General features: G+C 39.8%; 1 protein-coding gene across 5 annotated transcripts in view; it reads left to right on the top strand.

The window, feature by feature from the left end:
• Positions 1-24,260, top strand: part of BIRC6 (baculoviral IAP repeat containing 6) — a 1,045,545-nt gene that overhangs the window by 919,746 nt on the left and 101,539 nt on the right. For all 5 annotated transcript variants that reach the window (XM_029593898.1, XM_029593899.1, XM_029593901.1 and 2 more), the window contains exons 68-70: positions 1,320-1,430; positions 16,158-16,375; positions 17,356-17,517. In XM_029593898.1, coding sequence (XP_029449758.1) covers positions 1,320-1,430; positions 16,158-16,375; positions 17,356-17,517 — 491 coding nt within the window. The remainder of the gene's footprint in view (positions 1-1,319; positions 1,431-16,157; positions 16,376-17,355; positions 17,518-24,260) is intronic.

Below are 24,260 nucleotides of genomic sequence, written 5' to 3'. Positions count from 1 at the left end.
ACAGTTTATTTGTGGAGAGGGATTGGAGGAATTCAGGGAGGCCCCTTTTGGAGAGGAGCTTGTTTTGGTGGATGGGATGTGGTGTTAGGTTTTTTTTTTGTTTTTGGTTTTTTTTTAATGTTTTTGTTTGGGGAAACAAATCAAACAAAAAGAAATATTAAACAAACCGAAAAAAACACAAATGAAATGAAATTCTTTGGTCTGTGCATCTCAACAAAAAACTTAGTATGCTCACTGGAACTGATTTAACCTGTGGTAGAAAGATGAGCTCAGAGGAGCCCCAAAAGCATCAGTTAGCAAGGTTTTGGATTTTGTTTTAAGGCTTAGACTGAGTTCTGAGCTTTGGGACAGAGAGGATCCCAGTGGCTGCTGCTATTAATATTTGAGTTTTAATTGACAGTCTCTTTGCCTCTTTAGCACTGCTAAAGAGGCAAATTCACTGCTCTTTTAAGAGCAGTGAATTTGCAGATGCCTAGGGTATTAGAACCACCACCGCTTTGGAGTTTGACTGTTGTGTTGAATACATTAATGGATTCTCCATTTAAAACTATGGATGTACTTTTACTCTAATTTTTTTTTGTTTGCCATTGAGATTTTATTAGTTGTGGTTTACACAACCTGCAGACCAAAGGATTAAAAATGCTCTCTTCAGTTTCACCTTTTCTATAGTTTTCCAATCAAGGTTGCTGGGGAATGTAATAAGAATGGATATTTTCCTTACCATGAATTCTATTTGTGTTACTGCTGTCTGGACTGACCCTCCCATGAGTGTTTTGGGAATCTGCTTGCTGTTCAGAACCTGTATAGTATGCAGATAAATCTATGGTACTAAAGTAAATTCTTTAGATAAGTATTTCAGGTAATGAATTTTTAGAGATGTGCTTAGGTCAAGTGGGAAGTGTTGCTGCAAGAGGAGATGGGCCAGGAACTGCTAATGTCACTTCTGGTTTGAAGCTGCTAGGTTCATTTACACACCCAAGGAGTAGTACCCATAGGTTCTGAGTTCTTTAGCACATCATAGAACAGAAATTGTCAGGTGTTAATATCATTGCAACTCCCTTTACTGGCTTTGCCTGTTGAAGTAGGAGGAAAAATGGAATGTAATACATATATATATATATATATAGTCCTTTTATTTTTTTAATTTCTGTTCATATTGACTTAATTGCAAGCTATTTGAATATATACTATAAAATCTAGCATTGGCAGCTATTTGTAACATGTACATATACATTGAAAAATACTTCAATGCTAACTGACTAATCCTTATGCAAAATTCTTGAGTTAATCTTTGTTTCAAAAATAATTTTAAATAACAGAAAAGAAGCTGGCTGAATATTCCAAGAAGGTTGCAGTGAAACCCAAGCCGTTGTCTGTTTTGAGATCTCTAGAAGAGAAATATGTGGCTGTTATGAAGAAACTTCAATTTGGTGAGTTTAATCAATGCAAATTGGTTTGTGCTACACAATTAGCAGCACATCATCATAATGAATAATCGACAGGCTAAAATTGGTTCTTGAGCTCTTAGTTCTTAGTCCAAATGATCATTGACTGTTCAGGTCAATGACCCAGTTTAGAAAAATGTCTAATAGGTAGTTGATTATGTGCTCCTTCTGTTACCCAGATTATTAAGATGGGTTGATGATGGTGAGCCATTCAAAAAGTCAACAAAAATCTAGGAAGCCAGACATCTGGATAACAGCCGTGGCAGTGTTGGTAGCTGTTTGGAATATTGTGAAACCCTGTGGTTGGAAATAAGAGAAGTGCTTGGTGCATACTACAAAGGGGATCGTAAATGCTCAGCTATTCAGGAGGGAGTAGTACATTCAAGGAAGATAGCAAGAACTGTCTTGATAAAGAATGATATCCTACAGCCAGTCACACACTGCCTGGCAGCTGGGATTTCTCCTTGGCAGTATAGACAGGAATAACTGGGCAGCCTTAATGGATTAGTTGAGCTTTCTCTGCCATCAACTACTATGTAACTGTTTCATATTCATGCACTTTGTTGTGAAATGAAAATGTTTGCTGTGATCTTGATCTGCATGGAATCAAAATAACAGTATGGGTCACACACACAATATGTCATACTTAGTTGTTTATAATACTGCTTATTTATGAAAGGAGTAGCTGTTTCCATTTTATGTACCACTGCCAGTTCAATTTTCTCTGTGTTGCTCAAAGTTCAGGGAGTGACTCTGAAAAGGTTTCTTGTATAAACTTTTAGAAGGAATCTTATGGTAGATTTGGTATTTTGTACTGTTCTACGGGCTATTGATTTTTGCTGATGTAACACTCAAATGTTATCAAGCAAAAATTAAGGAAGTAGATTATAATAGATAAGGACCAGTTGGCCCATTTGGTCTGCCCATTTGTTTCCATTTACGCTGCTCTAGCTAAGAATTTATCTAGCTCTCAAACATACGGACATGACTGCATGCAGGATCTTTCTTCTTATCCAAGTTAGGTTTAATATCTTCCTTCTTGGTCTAAATAAAACTGCAGTTTCTTCACCCTTGACCAAAACATTGTTTTCCTACAGATTTGACAAACAGGTCACCCACTATAGGCTTCTAATTGACTCCTTTGTTTAGGGAATGGAGTGGAGAATATTTCTGGCTATTTCTTTCCTCTTCAGGAAGGCTAATCCTTGAGAATGAAAACTGCTTTGGTATTATGTCAGTTGAGCCACAATACCAAACAGACACTTCATTGTAAATACAAGCTTTGGCACATTTTTTTGTGATGCAATACTGGGATATTTGTTTGTTACTAGTAGAAGAGAAGATTAATGCATAACCAGCTTTTGTAAATGTTGAATTTGTCTCCCCTCTACATCTATTGGCCCATTTCATTAATTTAACATAGAAGCAAGTTGTTTGATTATATAATAATGATCTAACCATGTTCCTTCATCCCCATATTTGTCAAAGAAGTATCATATATTTTGTTTTGACTGTAACCTGCCATGAGCAACTTTTGAAATAGTGAGCTACAAATGCAATTACATATTTTTAAGACTCCCATTAGTCATGGACGCATCACTAAGATTTAAGTTTGAAGACTGAACATTAAGATTTTCATTTACAATAATAAATTTGGGGATACAACTTGAACCTGACTTATTAAAAGCAGGGCCGGTGCAAGGGTATTGGGTGCCCTAGGCAACCCTTGCGCTGCTGCCCCCTCCCCGATCGCGTCCCCCCTACCTGTTTTGGCGCCGACTGTGTGCTTCTCAGGGCCACGAGCAGCCCTGAGAAGCACCCAGTCTCTATTTCTCTTTGCTGCGAGCGGGATAGGCCCCGCTTGCGGCACCACGTGGCTGCTCTTCGGCGCCTCCTACGGCTCGGCACCCTAGGCGACTGCCGAAGTTCGCCTAATGGATGCGCCGGCCCTGATTAAAAGAACAAATAAGATCTGTAGCAACAAATGCCTTTATTAAGTTGGGAGCATTACGAGGGTTAAAACCCTATCTTACAACTACTGACTTTCATACTATACTGCAGTCTTTGGTAATTTTGAAATTAGGCTATTATAACTTCTTCTATGTGGGTTTGCCTATGTATATACTAAAATGTCTACCAGCAGTGCAAAATGTTGCCACAAGACCTCTGACAGGGGCTAAAATATCTAACCATATCACTCTAGTGTTGTGTTCTCTGCACTGGCTTCCCATACTTTGGAGAATCCATTTCAAGTTTGTACACTAATTCATTGTGCACCTAGTAGTGACGCTCCAGTATATGTTAATTCTCTTCTTAAGATATATAAACCACAACATAATCTTAGGTCAGAAGATTGCAATCTGTTGGACATCTCCCCCCCTTCCGATAAGCACACCTTGAGAGAAGACCTTTTTTTATAGCAGGCCCTACACTGTGGAACAATTTATAATAGCAGGACATGCAAAAAACAAGCAATGACTTTTGGTCATGGGGGAGGAATGTGGACTTTTGATTACAATATTGTTTTTATGTTCTGTAGACCCTTATCCCATTTGACTTTTAGTTTTTGGCTTTCATGCTTTTCAGACTCAAATATGTCTTTTTATCTCATTTCATTTTATTATGTATTTGTTGGGGGGGTTTTCTTGTTTTTATATGTATTTTATTATGTATGTAAATTGTTACCTGCCAAGTACTTTGGATTGTGCGGGGGAATGGATGTATAAAATAAATTTAAAAATCCAACTCCAACAGAGAAACAAGACATGGTAACTCTTGCTTGCACGTTTAACTTTATAGTAGTTACCATTGCTACTTCTAAATTTAGCTTCTGTTTGCTCTGTTTTGCTAAATATATTTCCATGTTGGATAGCATGAGAACAACAAAGTTAATTTGGTTAAGAAAACTGTGTGTTTAGACTTTCCAAATGTACTGTTGAGGTACTTTTTTCATCTTCCTGTAACCTAGCACTCCTGGGAAGACAATATAGACAATGGCAATCATTCATGTTATATAGTGCTGTCCCCAAACTGTATCTTCCTGATTCTGCCAAACAGTCTACTTCCCAAAACTAATCTTTTGTGTTATTGCTCTTAGTAGTATAGATTGGTTAATTTCTATAAATGTCACTCCAACACTAGAAGTATCAGTTTCACAGTGATTTAGTAATTCTTTTTCCTTTCATCTTTCTAGTAAACATCCCTGAAGTAGCTAGACTGATGGGCTTTTCCTAAGAATTTTAATACATATTAGAAAAAAAACACACCTAATTTGTCATTTCCTTGAGAATCCCTGTTTCTCTACTAGAAAACTCTTCAACTTATAATAGAAGCAATAAAATAGGCTTGACACCAGTCATTATTGAGAGCAGTAGCTCACTGTAGTTAAAGGTTCCAGTGGCAAAGTAGGACAACTTAATTACAGATTTACCATTTGAATTTGTAGTACTTCTCAGGAAAGAAACTGAGCCAGTGTTTCTCAAATCATATTTGACATGCACAAGTTTTATTTGTGTTTTGTTTTGTTTTTTAAGGAAATACAAGTGCTGGTAATTGCAAAAAGGTTTTGCAGTATAGGTGCCTTGTGGCTGCTGTTACTTGCGTTATCCTGAAAATTCATTCTGTTTTAGTTAATGAGAATATCTGGTTTAAATAATTAATGTTTATTATATGTGCTATGATTCAAAGTGTTGTTGTGTTTATGCTTAGAGTAATATAGGGAAACCTCACAATCCAATGAGTTCCTTAGCCCTTTGAAGTTTTTATAAAATCACTGTCAATAGTTTTAAATTTGTCTACCAGCTCAGTTCTGTCCCTGTTTGATCCTCTTACTTGCTAACAGTGATGCTTCTCACTCTTGTCTGCTTCCCTTCAGAGACTGAGGAAGGACCAGAAGCAGCAAGTTGCTGTTCCAGTGTTGTAAGGGACAGTGCAGTGTACAGTAGATTAGTGTACTGTACACTGATGGGATACTTGTATTTACAAAGAGCACTGCACAGGCATTAGAGAGAATTTTCAAAGAGTTAGATACATTAGTTAGCATGTACATGCATAAGTTGCCCATACTCGCGTAATCACTGTATGATAAAAGTAAAAAATATGCGTGTTAAAAAAAAAAAAGGGTTCGGTCTAGGGGCATTCAGGGGCGGGATTAAGAGTGTACACCTAAGTTGCTATTTTAAAATATGTGCATATATTTGGCACCTTATTTGTGTATATTTACACCTAATTTATTGCATTATTAATATCTGACTTGTTATGGTCTGAGTGAACTGGGGGGAGTTCAGGTTGAAGAATCAGGAGAGGGTCTCAATAACCTGAAGAAGGACTTGGTGAAATGGTGCAATAATTAGTAAACTGGTTAATTTCAATTATGCACGCATGTTTTAAAATATGCTGACTTGAGCACATAAATCGGGTTTTATGTGAATGAGTCCTACTTTATTTTTACACACAAAATATATGTGCATATATTTTTAAAACCAGTAGGAAAAGTACATGCATATGTTCCGAGGTAAGGACACACACACATATACATATATATGTATATATTTTTTTTTATTTATACATTTTTATTGGCATAAAACACTTATAAAACTTTGTGTATCCACTTCGTTCACTACAATGAGGTCTGAGTGGTATAATCGTTTCATAACGGATACAGTACAAAAGTATAGTAATGCCATTATGGTGTATAAAGAATCGTGCTCCCACCAGTATCCCAACCCTCCTCCCCCATTAGAGGTTAACAGTGTAAATAAAAATTATTAATTAAAGAAACACAGCATAACATGGCTATGTGTAGTTCAGCATATACTTAGGTTAACTTTCGTGTCCACGTAGTTCTGTACCATTGACAACAAGGTCATCTGCAGATAAACATATCTGAGTATGGGGATTCGATCAAAAGTCAAGTAGCCAATATCATAAAGAGGTTGTTAATAGCCATGAATCATAACTCCCCCAAATTTTGGAAAAATTGTAAGTAGTCTGATGTTTGTAAGCAGTAATTTTCCATAAGGTATGTATGTGCAGTACATGTTTTTGTACATCTGGTAGTGTAGGAACCTGTATGTCCTTCCATACTCGTGCTATGGCGCATCTCGTCGCAGTTATCACACATTTAATAAAATAATTATGAAATTTGGATCTGTCTGATATTTCTTCGTTCAGTAGTGCCTGAGAAGGGGTAAGTGATATATTGATGCCAAGAATTGTGGTAATCCAAGACGATACCTTGCTCCATAATTGCTGTATTTTGTAACATGTCCACCAAAGATGGAGAAAAGTCCCGTGGTTCCAGGAGAGATATGTTGTAGTTGGGTGGGTGTCATATACCACCGAAAAAACAATTTGTATCCATTTTCAATGTGAAGCACTGATATTAGTCCCTTTCTCATTTGTTGAAATATCCGTTTCCAATCATCAGCTGACCAGCCACATTGAAGGTCTCACTCCCACGCTGTGATATGAGTTGCTGACATAGTTAAGCTACCAGCAAATAGCCCATAAATTTTAGTAATATGTTTACTAATTTTATCTGCATTTCTACACATGAGTTCAAAAGATGATATTCCTCCTGTAAGATCCCTTGCAACCTGATTTTTAAGAAAGAAATGCATGACCTGCAGATATTTAAAAATGTCCGCAGGGTCTAATTGGAATCTGTCCCTAAGGGTTGAAAATGACACCAATCCCCCTGGGTCCCAAAGCTGTGCAATTTGCGTAATACCTTTAGTCGTCCAGCTTTTAAAAGCTTGTGGGTTCTCTGCTGGCCGAAAGGAAAGATGGTGCAAGAAGTGAGTACTAAGGAAAAAAGTTTTTTGTCCCACTAACACTTTCCTCCATTGCTCCCAGGTCAGTAAGGTAGAATTCACAGACTCAGGTAAAATTACTGTTGGTCGCCAAGTGGCACATTTTTGCCAAAGTATTGCAGTTATAGGGAGAGTTCCTAATATCGCCTGCTCTAGAAGTACCTAGGGTTTTTGTTTTAATTTATGCCGTTCTACTGCTGCTTTAAGTTGGGCTGCCCCTTGATAACATAGTAGGTTTGGCATCCCCATGCCTCCCTGGGTTTTAGGCAAATACAATGTCTCCTGTGCTATTCTAGGTCTTTTGCCTTTCCACAGGTATTTCATCGTTTTTGCCACTTTTCCAGAGTTTTCGTGAAAGTACAATTGTCTATGTTTGTAATAAATATAGGATCCTTGGCATTATATTTATTTTTATAACTGCCAAGCGCCCCACCCAAGAAATATGGTAGCGATCCCACTCCTTCATTTCTTTATAAATTCTAGCCATTAGTGGTGGATAGTTGAGTTGAAATAAATTATCCTCACTACCTAGATATATCCCCAGGTATTTTATTTTATTTTTAGCCCATTTGAAAGGGTGTTCCTTTTTGAGCTGTGGTATAGAATCAGGAGGGATTGAGACATTTAAAAGCTCGGATTTCTCCCAGTTGATTTTAAAGCCTGATACTAGACTAAAAGCTGTAATCTCTTCCGTAACAGCCTTTAATGATTGGGATGGGTCAGTAATGGTGAATAAGATGTCATCTGCAAATAATGATAATTTGGAGGAAAAGTCGCCGACCTTAATTCCTTTAATATTGTTATTGTTCCGAATCCAGTGTGTAAAAGGCTCTAAAAAGAGAGCAAAAAGTAATGGAGATAATGGTGTCCTGTCCCCCAACCTACCGAAAACGGTTGAGAGTAGCCTCCATTTATTTTTAAGCATGCTGTAGGTGCTTCATATAGTTTTTGGACCCACCTAATGAATTTCTCCCCAAATTTGAAGACTCGCAGGGTCTGGAAAAGAAAAGGCCAATGAACATAATCAAAGGCCTTTTCGGCGTCTATTGCTAGCAGCACCATTGGTACATTTTGAGATCGAGCCCACCACATGGAATCAATGTTTTTTTGGACATTGTCGGAGGCCATCCTTCCAGGAATAAATCCTGACTGGTCGGAATGAATCAACTTCGGGAGAAAGGCGTTAAGCAGATTTGCCAATATTTTAGCTAAAGGTTTCATATCTAAATTTATTTATTTATTTTGTTTGTTTATTTTTCTATACCGACATTCGATATGGTATATCACATCAGTTTACAAATAACAGAATATCTAAGGCTGGCCTTAATGACATGATACAATGTAACAGATTAATTTAGAACCTAGCTAACTATATACAGCAGGTTAACTGATAGTATAATAAAATAAAATGCTTGTTATCTTGGCTTCTTACAGAATATATTCAGGTTTAGGTTAATTATGTACAAAGGCTGGACTGGGAGCGGGGGGGGCAGAGAGCGGGGTAGGGGGATTGTTGGTGGGGGGCGGGGCGTGGCAGGATTATTTATCTGGGGGGAATGCTTTCTGGAAGAGCCAAGTTTTGAGGTTCTTTCGGAAGGTAGATGTGGAGGGGTCAGTTTTGAGGGCGGGTGGAAGGTTGTTCCAGAGGTGAGGGCCCTCTTCGGATGCAGCGCGTTCTCTAGTGGAGACTCTGTGTTTCTTTGGTGGGGGGAATGTGGAGTAGGCATGTGTTGGATGAGCGGAGATTTCTGGTGGGATTGCGGGGGGTCAGCGGTCCTTGTAGCCAGCTGGCTTTGTCATTATGGATTGCTTTGTGTATGAGCATGAGTGTTTTGTATTGGGATCTGAAGGGGACGGGCAGCCAGTGGAGTTGTTTGAGTGTGGGAGTGATGTGGTCTGATTTTATTAATGATATGGGACAATAAAATCCACAAACCTTGGGATCTCGGCCGGGCTTTGCTATAAGAGTCACCCCTGCTAGATTAGCAGCCTGGGAAAGAGAAAAAGGACCTTGTAATGAGTTAAAGAGGGAGACTAATAAAGGAGTAATTGTACTGGCATGTTTTTTTATAGAAGGAGGCTATGTACCCATCAAGGCCTGGCGACTTTCCTTTTTTCAGAGATTTTATTGCCCAAGCTACCTCAGCGTCCGTGATATCTCTGTCCGGTACGTCTTGTGCTCCGGATTGTATCTGTGGTAAAGATGTATTGAGCAGGTAACTGTCTATTCCTGTCTAGCTTATATTAGGGGTTGTTGCATAAACATCAGAGTAAAATCGGAGAAATCTTTGACGTATTTCTGTATTGGATGTTAGTATCTGCCCTATTTCATCCTTCAACTTTATGATATTATTTTGGGATTGCTTTGTTTTCAGTTTGCGTGCCAGTTGCTTACCAGCCTTGTTCCCCCTTCATAGTATATTTGTTTATTGAGTTCTAGTTTGTGAGCTGAGCTGCTTCCAGCTCCCCCAAATGAAGTCTTAGCTTATCCATTTGAGCCAATATGTTGCTGCCCCCCATACTAGAGTGAATGTGTCCCAAACATTGCAATTGTATGATAGTTTCCTTCTTATCTCGATTTCTTTGCTTTTTGAGGTATGTCCCTCTTGCAATTAGTTTACCCCGTACGACCGCTTTAAGGCAGTCCCATAAAGTCATGGGGGAGACCTCATCTGAATTATTCATTTGTAAATATTCCTGAATGTCAGTCTGGAGTTGTGTGCAAAAGGCGCTGTCCTCAAGGAGGCTATCATTGAACTTCCAAAATTGTTGCCCTCTGTCATATGAAGAAATATTTAATTTCATAGTGACATGATCAGGCCAGGTAATTGATCCAATAGAGGGTTGGGAAACCTGATTAGAACAACTCTTAGCTACGAAGAGGTGTAATCAATTCTGGAATAAGATTGATGGGCTCTGGAATAGAAAGTATTATTTCTTAGTTTGGGGGTGCCACACTCTCCAGGCATCTATTAGTCCTTGACGGTGGATAAATCTTTTAAAGATCTTACGGTCCTTTCCTTTAGCATGTATTGTTCCCTGGGAATTATCTACTCGTGGATTGAGTGTCACATATTAAAATCTCCACCAAGTATCAAATGGCCTTCAGCGCATTGGTCAATGATCTGGGACAGATGTTCTAGAAAAGAACCCTGTGCGGTATTCGGGGCATATATATTTAGAAATATGTATTTCTCTTCCCCCCCCCCCCCCCCCCCATTGCTATAATAAGAAGTATGTATCTACCCTCCGAGTCTGGAAAACAGGCCACTTCTTCAAAGATCAGATCCTTGTGTATCAGTATTCCCACCCCCAGATATTTATGCGCCATTGGTCTGGCTGCCCAGTATTGGGTATAAGTTATGCTTGAGTAAGCGTTCATATCTCCTTTTTAGGTGTGTTTCCTGGACAAAAGCTATTAAGTATGATGTAGTGCCAGTTCTGAAAAAAGAGAGTGACACTTTAAAGGAGAATTCAATCCCTTGACATTAAGGGACAAGAAATTTATTGTTGTCATGTATGCATATTGGAAGAGATCCTGTCCCTAAAAGCCTGCAGTAGTGGAGTCCGGAATATGTGAAGAGATCTTGTGGTGGCGGCCTTGTCATCCCCTCCTGGAATTAGAAAACTCTGTGGGTGACTGTTATGAGTATGCCTAAGCAGTTCTTTTACAATACCTTTTCCCCTGTTATGTGGTATGAAAGAAATCTTAACCTCTAAATCTCCCCCAAGCTCTCCCTTACCCCTCTGTTCCCTGAACAGGGACAATGCTGTCCTGGTATGGGAGGAAACAATAATCTCAGCAGGAGCACATCCTGTCTGACAACATTTATGTCTGAATGTTAAAACTAAACAATCATAAATTCTCCTCAAGTATACAAGTCAACCTTTTTCAACAGTTGTGGCTGAGGCTAAAATGAATAATAACTTCTGGGCCTCTTACCTGGAGCGCCCGTAATCATCAGCAAACATGCAACTATTTAAACAGTGAAACAGAGTCAAAACCGTTCAATACTTATCAAGGATGTTTCTAAATCTTCTCTTGAAAAAAAAAAGATGAGAAACTGAAGCCAAGCAGTCTCAGGTTGGTTCTCGGTCGGTGGAATGGCTATCTGGATTGTGTCGCAGACGTTTATCTTCTCTGGTCACCCGTTGCCAGCGAGGAGGATCTTCTCTGCGGCTGGAGGGTTTAGCAATCGCTGGTATCTCTTCAACTCCAGAGTAGCCTGCATCTTTAAGAACTCGGGATGCTTCTGCGAGCGTTTTAATATGATGGTTTTCCCCCCTCATGGAGAAACTCATCCCAAAGGGTAACAGCCACCGGTAACGTACATTGTCTTTTCTCAAGATATCTGTGATCGGTTTAAATTCTTGCCGCTTCTTGATGGTAATCGGTGAGAGGTCTGCAAAGATCATAATTTCTTGCCCTTGCTATTTCCATGTTGCTTGTTTCCTTGCTATCGCCGCGATTTTATCCGTGACCACTGCATACTCATGATAGCAGGCTATGATGTCTTTAGGTTTGTTGTTAAGTCTCGGTCCCATCACTCTGTGTGCTCAAGCTATTTTTACTTCCATGCCTAGCTCCGTTGTCAGGGTAGTTGCGCCGTCTGCTAACAACATGGCGCTGATCTGAGCCACTACCGACGTGCAATCCTGATGTTCGGGCATCTCTGGTATGCCACGAAATCTCAAATTGTGCCGCCATGAGCAGTTCTCTAGGTCTTCGACCTTTTCGTGAAGACGCTCTACTTCCAATTGCAATAAGTTGTAGTTTTCACGGTTCGCTTTGATGTCTTCACTGTTTGTTTCCGCTAGAGTTTCCACCTCAAATATGTGGCGGCCATTTTCTGCGATATCGCCTTTTAATTCATCGATCAAGTTCATTATGTTCATTGTCAGTGTTGTGAGATCTGTGAAGAACTGCTGGTCCCAGGCATAAAAATTCAAAAACAATCCAAAATGTGATTGAGGCCACCGGGGGTGGCACAAGGCAATCTGCTGCCTGAAGTGAGAAATGAGATGGCACTCTCTCCACAAAGCATGCCGAATGTCAAAACACCAAGGAGAAGGGGATTCTCTTGAGTTTTCCTGAGCAAAGTCTTTCGGAGTCTGGCTCTTTCCATGATGTCAAATGCTGGGGAAGAAGGTAGTCAGGGGTAAGGGTTCCCAAAGAAGTGGCAGACTGAGAGTCAGAGATGATACTTCTAGGAAACTGGCAACCCTGCCACATTTTCAGGAGCCACCTGCATTGTACTCTTTCCTAGCATCTATCCCCTGGGGATGTGAGAGATGTGTGAATGGTGGTGGTGCATGTACATAAGAACATAAGAAAATGCCATACTGGGTCAGACCAAGGGTCCATCAAGCCCAGCATCCTGTTTCCAACAGTGGCCAATCCAGGCCATAAGAACCTGGCAAGTACCCAAAAACTAAGTCTATTCCATGTAACCATTGCTAATGGCAGTGGCTATTCTCTAAGTGAACTTAATAGCAGGTAATGGACTTCTCCTCCAAGAACTTATCCAATCCTTTTTTAAACACAGCTATACTAACTGCACTAACCACATTCTCTAGCAACAAATTCCAGAGTTTAATTGTGCGTTGAGTAAAAAAGAACTTTCTCCGATTAGTTTTAAATGTGCCCCATGCTAACTTCATGGAGTGCCCCCTAGTCTTTCTACTATCCGAAAGAGTAAATAACCGTGTGTGTGTGGCACATTCTGTCCCACTTACACACCCGCCCTCATACAGTCTTGCTTCCTTCTCTCATTTCCCCTCTCCCACCTCACTTTCTTAGCATTCAGACAGGTTAATCCACACCAGTGGGTTATGCACCTGTACCAGCAGATGGAGACAAAGCAAAGCTGACGTCATGGACACTCAAGTGGGTAACTTCCTGAACCATGTATTGGACACCTACATTTTGGGCGTCCGTAGTGTATGCTTATTGGACAGAGCTTGTTTTTGGGTGCCCTGTCCAGGCAGCCGCACAGCTGGGCACACAGTTAACAGATACTTTTGGGAGTGTACTGATAGCGGGTGTTTATTCATGGCGCCAGTAACAAGCCTAAGTGCCTTACCCATTGTGCTGTTTGCCATATTCGGGCTTCATAGCCTGGCCTCCCCTCTAACTTGTGTCATCACTGCTTGGAGGCTCAGAGTTGTCTCCGACTGGTTTTGCTAAGCCCGGTTCTTCCCAGCATGATGCAGGAATGGGACAGGAGGGGAAACTGCCAGAGGTTTCGAACCCAGGCAAATGCAGCAGTGGCATGGATTAATTGAGAGTTTAACATAAGAACATAAGAAAATGCCATACTGGGTCAGACCAAGGGTCCATCAAGCCCAGCATCCTGTTTCCAACAGTGGCCAATCCAGGCCATAAGAACCTGGCAAGTACCCAAAAACTAAGTCTATTCCATGTAACCATTGCTAATGGCAGTGGCTATTCTCTAAGTGAACTTAATAGCAGGTAATGGACTTCTCCTCCAAGAACTTATCCAATCCTTTTTTAAACACAGCTATACTAACTGCACGAACCACATTCTCTGGCAACAAATTCCAGAGTTTAATTGTGCGTTGAGTAAAAAAGAACTTTCTCCGATTAGTTTTAAATGTGCCCCATGCTAACTTCATGGAGTGTCCCCTAGTCTTTCTACTATCCGAAAGAGTAAATAACCGATTCACATCTACCCGTTCTAGACCTCTCATGATTTTAAACACCTCTATCATATCCCCCCTCAGTCGTCTCTTCTCCAAGCTGAAAAGTCCTAACCTCTTTAGTCTTTCCTCATAGGGGAGTTGTTCCATTCCCCTTATCATTTTGGTAGCCCTTCTCTGTACCTTCTCCATCGCAATTATATCTTTTTTGAGTTATGCTGTGCAGCATTGATTGTTTTATCAAGAAACTATGGTTGTATTAAATCCCATTATGTCATATCGGTGCTGTAGCAGAATCCTGACAATCTCCATTTCAAGTATCTTTCTGCAGATAACCACATTTGCCATTGTGGGAGCTACCACACTGCAAGTAGTGGACCTAATAATCAATTAGAACTTTCCTTACTAGTGATCGAACCTTGGACTTGATGTTTACTATTTTACAGAAGAGAACCTTTTGCTGGTCTGTCAGACAGTTTGACTTTTATTTTGCATAATATTTCAACTTATACAGCATAAACCTGAGAACATAAGAAATTGCCATGCTGGGTCAGACCAAGGGTCCATCAAGCAACACCTTGCACTTGTCCACATTAAATTTCATCTGCCATTTGGATGCCCAATCTTCCAGTCTTGCAAGGTCCTCCTGTAATGTATCACAGTCCGCTTGTGATTTAACTACTCTAAATAATTTTGTATCATCCGCAAATTTGATAACCTCACTCGTCGTATTCCTTTCCAGATCATTTATATATATATTGAAAAGCACCGGTCCAAGTACAGATCCCTGAGGCACTCCACTGTTTACCCTTTTCCACTGAGAAAATTGACCATTTAATCCTACTCTCTGTTTCCTGTCTTTTAACCAGCTTGTAATCCACGAAAGGACATTGCCTCCTATCTCATGACTTTTTAGTTTTCGTAGAAGCCTCTCATGAGGGACTTTGTCAAATGCCTTCTGAAAATCCAAATACACTACATCTACCGGTTCACCTTTATCCACATGTTTATTAACCCCATCAAAAAAATGAAGCAAATTTGTTAGGCAAGACTTCCCTTGGGTAAATACATGTTGACTGTGTTCCATTAAACCATGTCTTTCTATATGCTCTACGATTTTGATCTTGAGAATAGTTTCCACTATTTTTCCCGGCACTGAAGTCAGGCTCACTGGTCTATAGTTACCCGGATCACCCCTGGAGCCCTTTTTAAATATTGGGGTTACATTGGCTACCCTCCAGTCTTCAGGTACAATGGATGATTTTAATGATAGGTTACAAATTTTAACTAATAGATCAGAAATTTCATTTTTTAGTTCCTTCAGTACCCTAGGATGCATACCAGCCGGTCCAGATGATTTGCTACTCTTTAGTTTGTCAATCTGTCCTACTACATTTCCAGGTTCACAGTGATTTCGTTCAGTTTGTCTGACTCATCACCCTTGAAAACCATCTCCAGAACTGATATCTACCCAACATCCTCATTAGTAAACACGGAAGCAAAGAATTCATTTAGTCTTTTTGCAATGGCTTTATCTTCCCTAAGAGTCCCTTAAACCCCTCGGTCATCTAATGGTCCAACCGACTCCCTCACAGGTTTCTTGCTTCAGATATATTTTTAAATGTTTTTATGAGTGTTTGCCTCTATGACCAACTTCATTTCAAATTCTCTCTTCGCCTGTCTTATCAATGTTTTACACTTAACTTGACAATGCTTATGTTTTATCCTATTTTCTTCAGATGGATCCTTCTTCCAATTTTTGAAGGATGTTTTTTTGGCTAAAATAGCCTCTTTCACCTCACCTTTTAACCAGGGATGAAGAACCTGTTTTAGCTCTGCTGTAATGGAATTTTAAACAGAATTAATAGGTTAAGTGCCCATATCAGTCAGCCAAAGAGTCATGCTGGGCACTTTTGCCACAGCTTTGCCAGCAATACAGCTGGCTATAAAACTGCTCGTTTATTGTACATAGAGAGAAATTTATTAAGAAAATCATAAGCTAAGTTGATATTGGTATTTTGGAGTGAGAATTAAGAAAACATATCCCTTATCTGTGAAACTGTAAAACAAAATGATTATTAAAAAAATCGTGTAAGCACTTTTTGTTTGGCAGTGGGGGTAGGATTTGCTTAGGAATTTGGTGGAAATATCAAGTTTAACACTTGCATATGCCTTGTTTTCATCCTTGCTGGAAAGCTTGCATGTTACTGAAAGAGCTACTTTCTTCCCTTTGTTCCAGATACCTTTGAAATGGTTTCTGAAGATGATGATGGGAAACTGGTATTCAAGGTGAATTACCATTACATGTCTCAGGTGAAAAATGCCAGTGATGCCAACAGTGCTGCCAGGGCTCGACGACTTGCTCAAGAAGCTGTGACACTTTCTACGTCGCTTCCCTTGTCATCTTCATCCAGCGTGTTTGTACGTTGTGATGAGGAACGGCTTGATATTATGAAGGTAAAAATTATCTTTTTAGAGCCTTGCGACTGTTGAATTTTTGTAAGCTTTGCCGTTTGAACATCACAAAGACTGTCTCTGTAGTATTAGCAGTGGTATATATATATATATGTTTTGTAGTTGGGGGAAAAAATATGAGATTAGAATTATGTTTTGTTACATTCTTATTGAGATCTTAATCAGTGATTTTTTTTTTAAGTTTTTCCTTTTTCATTGACATTTTTTAAAGCTTTTTAACCTCTTCCTCCTCCATCGATCTAAGCAAAGATAAGTAAGTGGATTTGGTGAAAGATGTATTTTAACAACTATAGTGCATAAACATTAGTACCACTTCCTCTCGCCCCCTCTTAAGAAATGAGGGGGCGAGAGGAAGGGAATTGTTATCCAGACTGTAGCATGCTGTGAATGGTGAGCTAACATACAGAAAATAATTTTATTTATGTAAAAAGGTTTGATTTTCGGTATAGCCCAAAGGTATATATAAACCCATTCCTATCTAAGAGACCTACTTACTAAAGATTTTCTCCCATTTTATGTCTGTGGGAAAATTACTTACTAAATAAGACCCAAAATTAGTTAATTGTATGCAGATATGTTTTGCATATTAATTATGCGTATTTAATAGCTGATGTTTTTCAGAACCCTGAAAGATCAGTGTTCATGTCCTTTTCTAGAGTGTCGATTAGGCAAGGGTTTGGAAACTCACTCAACATAAGTTGTTCTTGATTTGATCTTTTGAACAAATGAAACATGTCTTATGAATTAAATTGCATCCATTTCTTATATGCATGGCATAATACATAACCTTCATTTAGAAAAATAAAAACTGGTAGAGTGAAATATAACGGATATAAGATTTGCAAAAGTAATATAAGAAAACTTAAAAGTTTGATAAACTTATTCTGTAAATTTTACAGTAGAAAGGTGGTCATTAACCTACAAAGCTAAAACAGCATCTTGTTCTTCATGTTTGTTACCAGGTTTTGATTACTGGCCCAGCAGATACTCCATATGCCAATGGCTGTTTTGAATTTGATGTGTATTTTCCTCAAGACTATCCTAATTCACCACCCCTGGTGAACTTGGAGACTACAGGTGGCCACAGCGTGAGGTTTAACCCAAACTTGTATAATGATGGAAAGGTAATATGCTTTGAGATGTTCTGCATCTGACATATCACTGTCACTTTAGATGATGACCCCTGTTATATTTTCTAATTAAAATATTTAATTTAAAAAATGTTTAGCCTACGCTTTCCATTGTTCAAGGCAGATAACAACATAACGTTCATAAAACAAGGCAACAATGTGATGAAGACCAAAAGCAGCAAAGGCTAAGATGCTGTCCCTTAGACTGGATAGTATTGAAAATGGACTGTGATACCGGGCAAATGCTCATATAATGTCTTTAACTGAAAAATAGTAATCAAGGCCTCTGATCACACTTAAAAGCTTCCCAGAATAACTAGGTCTTAAGTTGTTACCTGAAGGTCTGTGTACAGGTTAAATTCCTCAAGTAGTCTGGTAAAGAGCTCCTAAAGATTGGACCTGCTATGGAGAAAGGCCATGTCACAGGTCTCAGAAAGATGTGCTAACTGCAAAGAAGGCACATCGGATTGAGCAGAATGAAATGTGCTGGCATTCAGAATTAGCACCACCTTTCACTTACCAGTGTTTGCTCTGACACAGCACTTTATCCTTTAGCAACAAAAGCACAACTGTCCTTATATTGGTGGCAGCTTCGTCAAAGCACCCCTCCCTCTCTCTCTCTCTTCCCTCCTACCTTGTAAGCATCCCCCTCTTTCTCTTCCCCAACCCCATGCCCAGCAAGCCCTCTTTTCTCTTCCTTCCCCTACATCCTCCCTTCCCCCTGCTCCACTCTATGCCCTGAATCCTCCTATTTCTCCCCATTCCTTGCCCTGCATTCTCCTACCACTTGCACTAGATCTTCTTTTTTATCCCCACCCACTACTTGTTTTTCACCCCAGCCCCTACCCAGCAGAGGGAGTCCTATCTCCTCCACCACTCTGCCCAGCAGCAGCAGCCCTCTTTCTTTTTGCCCCCTAAATCTACTGCACAGCAGCAGTCCCTCCTTCGGCTCCCCTCTTTACCTCTTCCAAGCTGCAGCCCCCTCCCATCCCACTTTTTCTGTCTCTCCTCTCTCCCAAAGTTGCAATACTGAGATCTTTCTGCTGCATCAGCTGCAGCAATAGCTGAAGAAACTTAAAATCAATAAAGGACCAGTGAGCCATTAGGCATCCCCTACTTTTCTCCAACACAAGCTTATTCATTACAGTATCCTGAAAACATAAGTGGCTGGGGGTCCCCCACAACAAATTTGGGAACCACTTCTCTAGGTCCTTCAGTCTTACACATCCTCCTCAGTTAATTTTCAGGCTCAGGCTCCCCCTGAGTGTTTATAATTAAACTCAACTATCATTATGTTCCTATTACACTTTTCCTAGAACAATCCTGTAAAATCACATAACTGGACATCATTCTTTTAAATATTAAACTTTGTTTTGCAAAATATATGTTTCAGAAATCATGTCACAGTTCTGTGATTTTTGGAAATAGACTGCAAAAAATAAATCCCAAGAAATATTTAAATTTATCAGTTAAAAGATATTCGTACTATATTGATTGAAGGTAGTCTCTGAAATGGCTGACTGGGCTGAACTGGAATATTTTCCTTTTACTTCTCACCATAGGAAAAACATTCAAATTATGTTGTCACTTCAGTTACAGTGGTAGAAAGTCTCTCAATTACTAGGCACTTTATGAAGTAATACCCAAACCCTGCAAAAAGTCACTTGGAACATATATGGCAACACAGTATTAACTCCCAGAACTCGTAACAGCAGCAACCCTGTATGAAAAGACAGCATTGTAAATATTCCACTTGGGCCTAAAACACCAATACACTTTCTGGTGGGCAAACAGAACAATCTGGTCTACTACAGATCCCTATACAGAACTGACACACTAGCAGAATATTTCACCTCTGTCACACATATAGAACATAGCCAGACCCTCACCAAATACAGAATAAGGATCACAAATTAGAACTATAAATATGCAAATAAAAGCAGATTCTTCTTTGTTCTGCTAGCCTTTCCAGTTCTTCCCCCTCCACTTCCTGTTCCCTGCAGATAGGAGGGGGGGGGGGACGAGAAGGGGCTGGATTAAAGAGAGAGATCTTCTTTGCTTTGCACTGTGATCTCTCTACTCCAGGTTCACATCCACTCCCATCCAGTTCCTTGCATGCTGGCTTGGAGGGGAGGGGATGGAGTAGGAAGCAGAGGCCTGGTCTGATCTCAGCTGCCTGAGATGTTTAACACTGGCCAATAGAGTCATCAGGCAGAGCTTAGTGTATTTATTCCCATAGGTAAAGGCAACTGGACAACAATCTTTGAGCTCAAAAATTCATTTTACTTTATTATATATATTTTGCATTGTTTATATGCCATTATTCTACTTTAATTAGTTAAACTGTATAGATTATATCATATAATATACATTTTATTTATTACTATGTTAAACTATAATATTTATTTATCACTATGTTTAATATGTTAATTATCATCTAGTTATATTGTTCCATCGGTTCTAGTGTTTTATGTAAAGCCCCTCTCTCTCGGGCAGTTTTTCGTTTTCGTTTTATGTAAACCGGAGTGATTTGTAGTCTGTACAAGAATTTCGGTATATAAAAATTAAAAATAAATAAATAAAGGCAGCTTTGCTGATGACACCCCCTTGAACCTAACACCCAGGGTAGGTGCCCCCTTCACCCCACCCCCATCCCATCTCTAGTGCTCGGAGGCATATAGATGAGTAGTATCATACGAATCCATAGCAAGGCATTAAAACTCAGTAACAAGATCGATTTTCTTCACAAGAGTTATACTATAGTACCTTTTTGGGGGCATAGACCCCTTTTTAACCTCCAAAATGTTCATGGACCCCACATGCTTCTCTTTAATTTTTACATGCAATTGTACAAAATAAGTAGAAAAGTTGTTAATGGAATAAAGAAATTATATGCACACCAGTTTCATTCATAATACATAAAACGTATTAAATAAAGCTTGCTGATATAAACTGAATACATACATTAGAATTGCAGAGCACAGCAGTAAATGTGCAAAAATGTATTCATATTTATTAACTTACGTAGTGTTACTGCGGGCAGCCACACAGCTAGATCTATCTGGATCTGGAGCAACTGGGGGACTGGACTGGTGGAGGAAGAGAGAGAGAGAGAGAGAGAGACTGGCAGAAATGGACTGATGAAGAGGGGAGAGAGAGACAGACTGGTGGAAATTGACTGTTGGAAGGAGAAAGAGGGTCCAGAAGAATTGGACTAATGGACAGAGAGAGGGAGAATGGCACAAATGGATTGGTAGAGGAAGATAGACTGGTGGGGATGGACTGGTATAGAGAGCGACTGGCAGGGTTGAACTGGTGGAGGGAGAGAGAAAGTGTAACTGGTGGGGATGGACTGATGGAGAGAGAAACGCTGACTGGTTAGGGTGGACAACAGAGAGAGAGAATGGTGGAGAAGGAAGAAGGAAGGATGTTTGAAACAGGCCCATATCACAAAAAGGGAGAGGCTGATAAAGGTTTTGTGCATATATTTCCCGCTCAACACCCCATTCCCCATATTTTTTTTTTAATTATTTTTAAAGAAAGCCACATGTTACAGGGAAACCACCCTTTTAGTTTGATTGTGGTGGGGATCCAGTGGCTCTCTCCACACCTTCCTCAGCAAATTCTGTTCATGCAGAGGCAAGAAATAACTGGCCAGTTTCAAACATCTAGTAAAACTACCACTAAAATTATTCAAGAGCTTCATTCAAAAATTCTTCTATGGTACTTAAATAGAGATTGAAGGAAAAAAGATGCTCCTAGAGCAGTTACTTTATTCATTAGAGAAGATTTACATCTCAATTGAGCCACCCTGGTAATGTCTGGAAACCAGGAAATCCGACTACCAAGAAAGAAATCATTTTTAAGTTTTAAAAAAATGTTCATTGTCCAGGCCAAAAAGAGAAATCAAGAGAGTAACTTCGGACTCCACAACTATCTGGGATTCCTGAGAGAGCTCAAAAGGATCCTCAGAAAAAGAAGGTACAGCCCTCTCAGGGATGCTAGTTGCTTGATCTTCATTCCCCAAGGTAGAAAGTTAAAAATAACTTGGGGGGGATGAATTCATAGGAAATTAACACATCAGTATAGAACCTCCTAAGCATATCCTTTGGAGTTATTTAAAATTGCAAATTCATCCTTCTAGCATGATTTTCAAAATTGTCAAGTCTTTGATATAAATAATCTTTATCTTTGATCAAAGCTAGCTCACAGTCATGGAATGTCTCACATTGTTACTCAAGACTAGCATGCCTTGTAGATCTTTATTCCCAGATATGTCTCTTTTGATAGAGATTTCTCCAACCCTTTGATAACATTCCACAGTGTCTCTAATGTGATTGGGGAGGCGCGCTCAAGAAGGGAAAAAATAAGGTTAACAGCTTGCATACCTTCCTCAATTCTTCTTGAACCCAAATGAACAGAATCAGTCTCATCACCAGGGCCAGCTCTCACAGCAGTTTTAGCCAGAGAACTAGGACTCAAAAGTTCCAGTCAGCAGGACAGACACAACGTTGGAGGGAAGTACATATCAGGGCTGAGAGAGATAATCCCTTCTGAAGAGGTATGATTAATGCCAAGATGAGCAGACTCTGACAAAATTACCTGTATTGGAGTTCAACATATAAGCTTCAATGATTGACTGAGACATAGAGGGGAAACTCCATGGACCTGGATGATAGAGTCCGAATGGTTACCTTTTTCTTTTCCCCCATCACCCAACACTGAGGCAGAACAACGTGTCTGGAAGAGGTGAATTCTCACAAACACCTGGGACATTGTGCAGAAGGTCTCCCAATAAAATGTCACTCAGGGGCACGCCCCTTTGGTGTATGGCTTCGGCTATCACTGCAGCCAATTGAAATTTATGGAAAGAGAAGGCCCTTTATGATGACATTGACACCTTCCATGGAGCACACTGGCAAACTGAAAAACATGGTCTGTATCTACCAATGGTAAAGAAGTTTAAGCCAAATCTCTACCTCAAACCATGACTCTCTACTGTACTTAGATTTCAGCAAAGCTTTCGTTATATGAGTCTGCATAGGAGACTCGTATATAAATTGTGTAGTCGAGAGGTGGTCCACAAGATGGTTAACTGTTAGGAAACTGGTTGGATGCTAGACCACAGAGGGTTGGTGATAAATGAAGTTCACGTTTAAGAAAGAAGGGTAATTAGTGAAGTGCCTGCAGGATCTACAGCTCCTGGTTTATGCGGGTGGTTTCCCATCCAAGTACTAACCAGGCCCAACCCTGCTTAGCTTCCAAGATGAGACAAGTTTTATTTAGTATCTCCCTGAAAAATATTGTGGAGAGGTTAGCATGAAAAGTTTGCCTTTTTCAGACAAGATTTGTTTTTATTAATAAGATCTCCAGTTATATCTACTCCAAGGGGAGTAGATCTAATTAGGAATGATCTAAGAAAACTCGAGGCATGGAGAGTGCTTAGCAGCTATTTCATTTTATATCCCACCTTTCAGCCACTTCAAATTGGATTATATTCAGATACTGTAGGAATGTTCAATACAAAAAAAGTACAGAATTTTAGGGTGCAGAAATCCTAGGAAACAGTATGTGATAGGATGGAGAGGGGGAAGAAAGGATGAGGAGTTATGTGCCAAGCAGGGGATCGACCTCAGGCTAATTATATCTGATTAAGGTAGTAAAACAGTGTGACAAGGCAATGACCAGAGTCAGAAGAATGATAGGGTACATAGGGAGGAATATAACCAGTGTAAAGGAGGAGATACAATTTCTGTACAGGTCATTGGTGATACCTCAGCTGGAGTATCATTCCTGTTTCTAACAGCCAAACCTCTAAAAGGTTATAGAGAGAATAGGGACAGTCCAGAGAAGGGTAACTAAAATGGTGCAAAGTCTACACCAAAACTCCAAAGAGAGAAGACGTAAGGACCTAAATATGACAATGAAACAGTTAAATTGAGTGGATTAGAGGGAACTTACAGCCCTTATTTGCTGTCATAGACTTTCTTCAATCTGCATTGATATACATCCAGTTTCAGCATTTTAAGGGCAGGGGATCTCAGAGTTTTACATGCCACAAAGATCAGGGAGCAAGGAAAGATTTTTATTCTTAGAAACTTTCAAAGAATTTAAACCCTCCCTAAATAGCAGTATAAGAAAACCCATAAAGGCGAATTTTAAAAGCCCAGCGTGTTCCAAAACTGGGAGATATCTGTACAAGTCAGGCCAGAGTGCACAGAGCTGATTTTGAAAGCCGCTTGGATATGCGCATAACCACCTCATGCGCAAATAAAAGTTCAAAATGGGAGGGGGGCATGGACGATCCTGGATTTTAACTTGAAATTAGCGCATACATACTTACGTGCGGAGGCACATGCCGGAATCCCCTGCTGCATAACTTTACTTCTACTGTGGATGACGTGGAAGTTATAAAATAAAGATAAATAGATCGGCAAGGTTTTAAGGGTCGAGGCTAACATGGGAGAAGGGAGGCTATTAAACTAGGGGGGTTGGACATCCTATTCCTTATTTGAGGGAAAACTGGGAATGGTGTCTGCGCGCGTGTCTTTTAAAATCCCCCTGCTTACATTGTAGAAGCAGCATTTGTGTGCATAGGTGTGCATCCATTGAAAATTGCGTGCACACGTGTGCACAGTCAGGCTGTTTTATAACTTGTGTATATATACATGCGCGTGTTATAAAATGACCTTGTCTCTGGGCATGAGCTGACTAATGCGCACACGTGTGCCCGCATG

Source organism: Rhinatrema bivittatum, chromosome 3, assembly GCF_901001135.1.
Source record: "Rhinatrema bivittatum chromosome 3, aRhiBiv1.1, whole genome shotgun sequence".
Classification (NCBI taxonomy): Eukaryota; Metazoa; Chordata; class Amphibia; order Gymnophiona; family Rhinatrematidae; genus Rhinatrema; species Rhinatrema bivittatum.
Note: the sequence above shows the minus strand (reverse complement) of the source record. Positions and strands in the feature narration are given on the sequence as shown.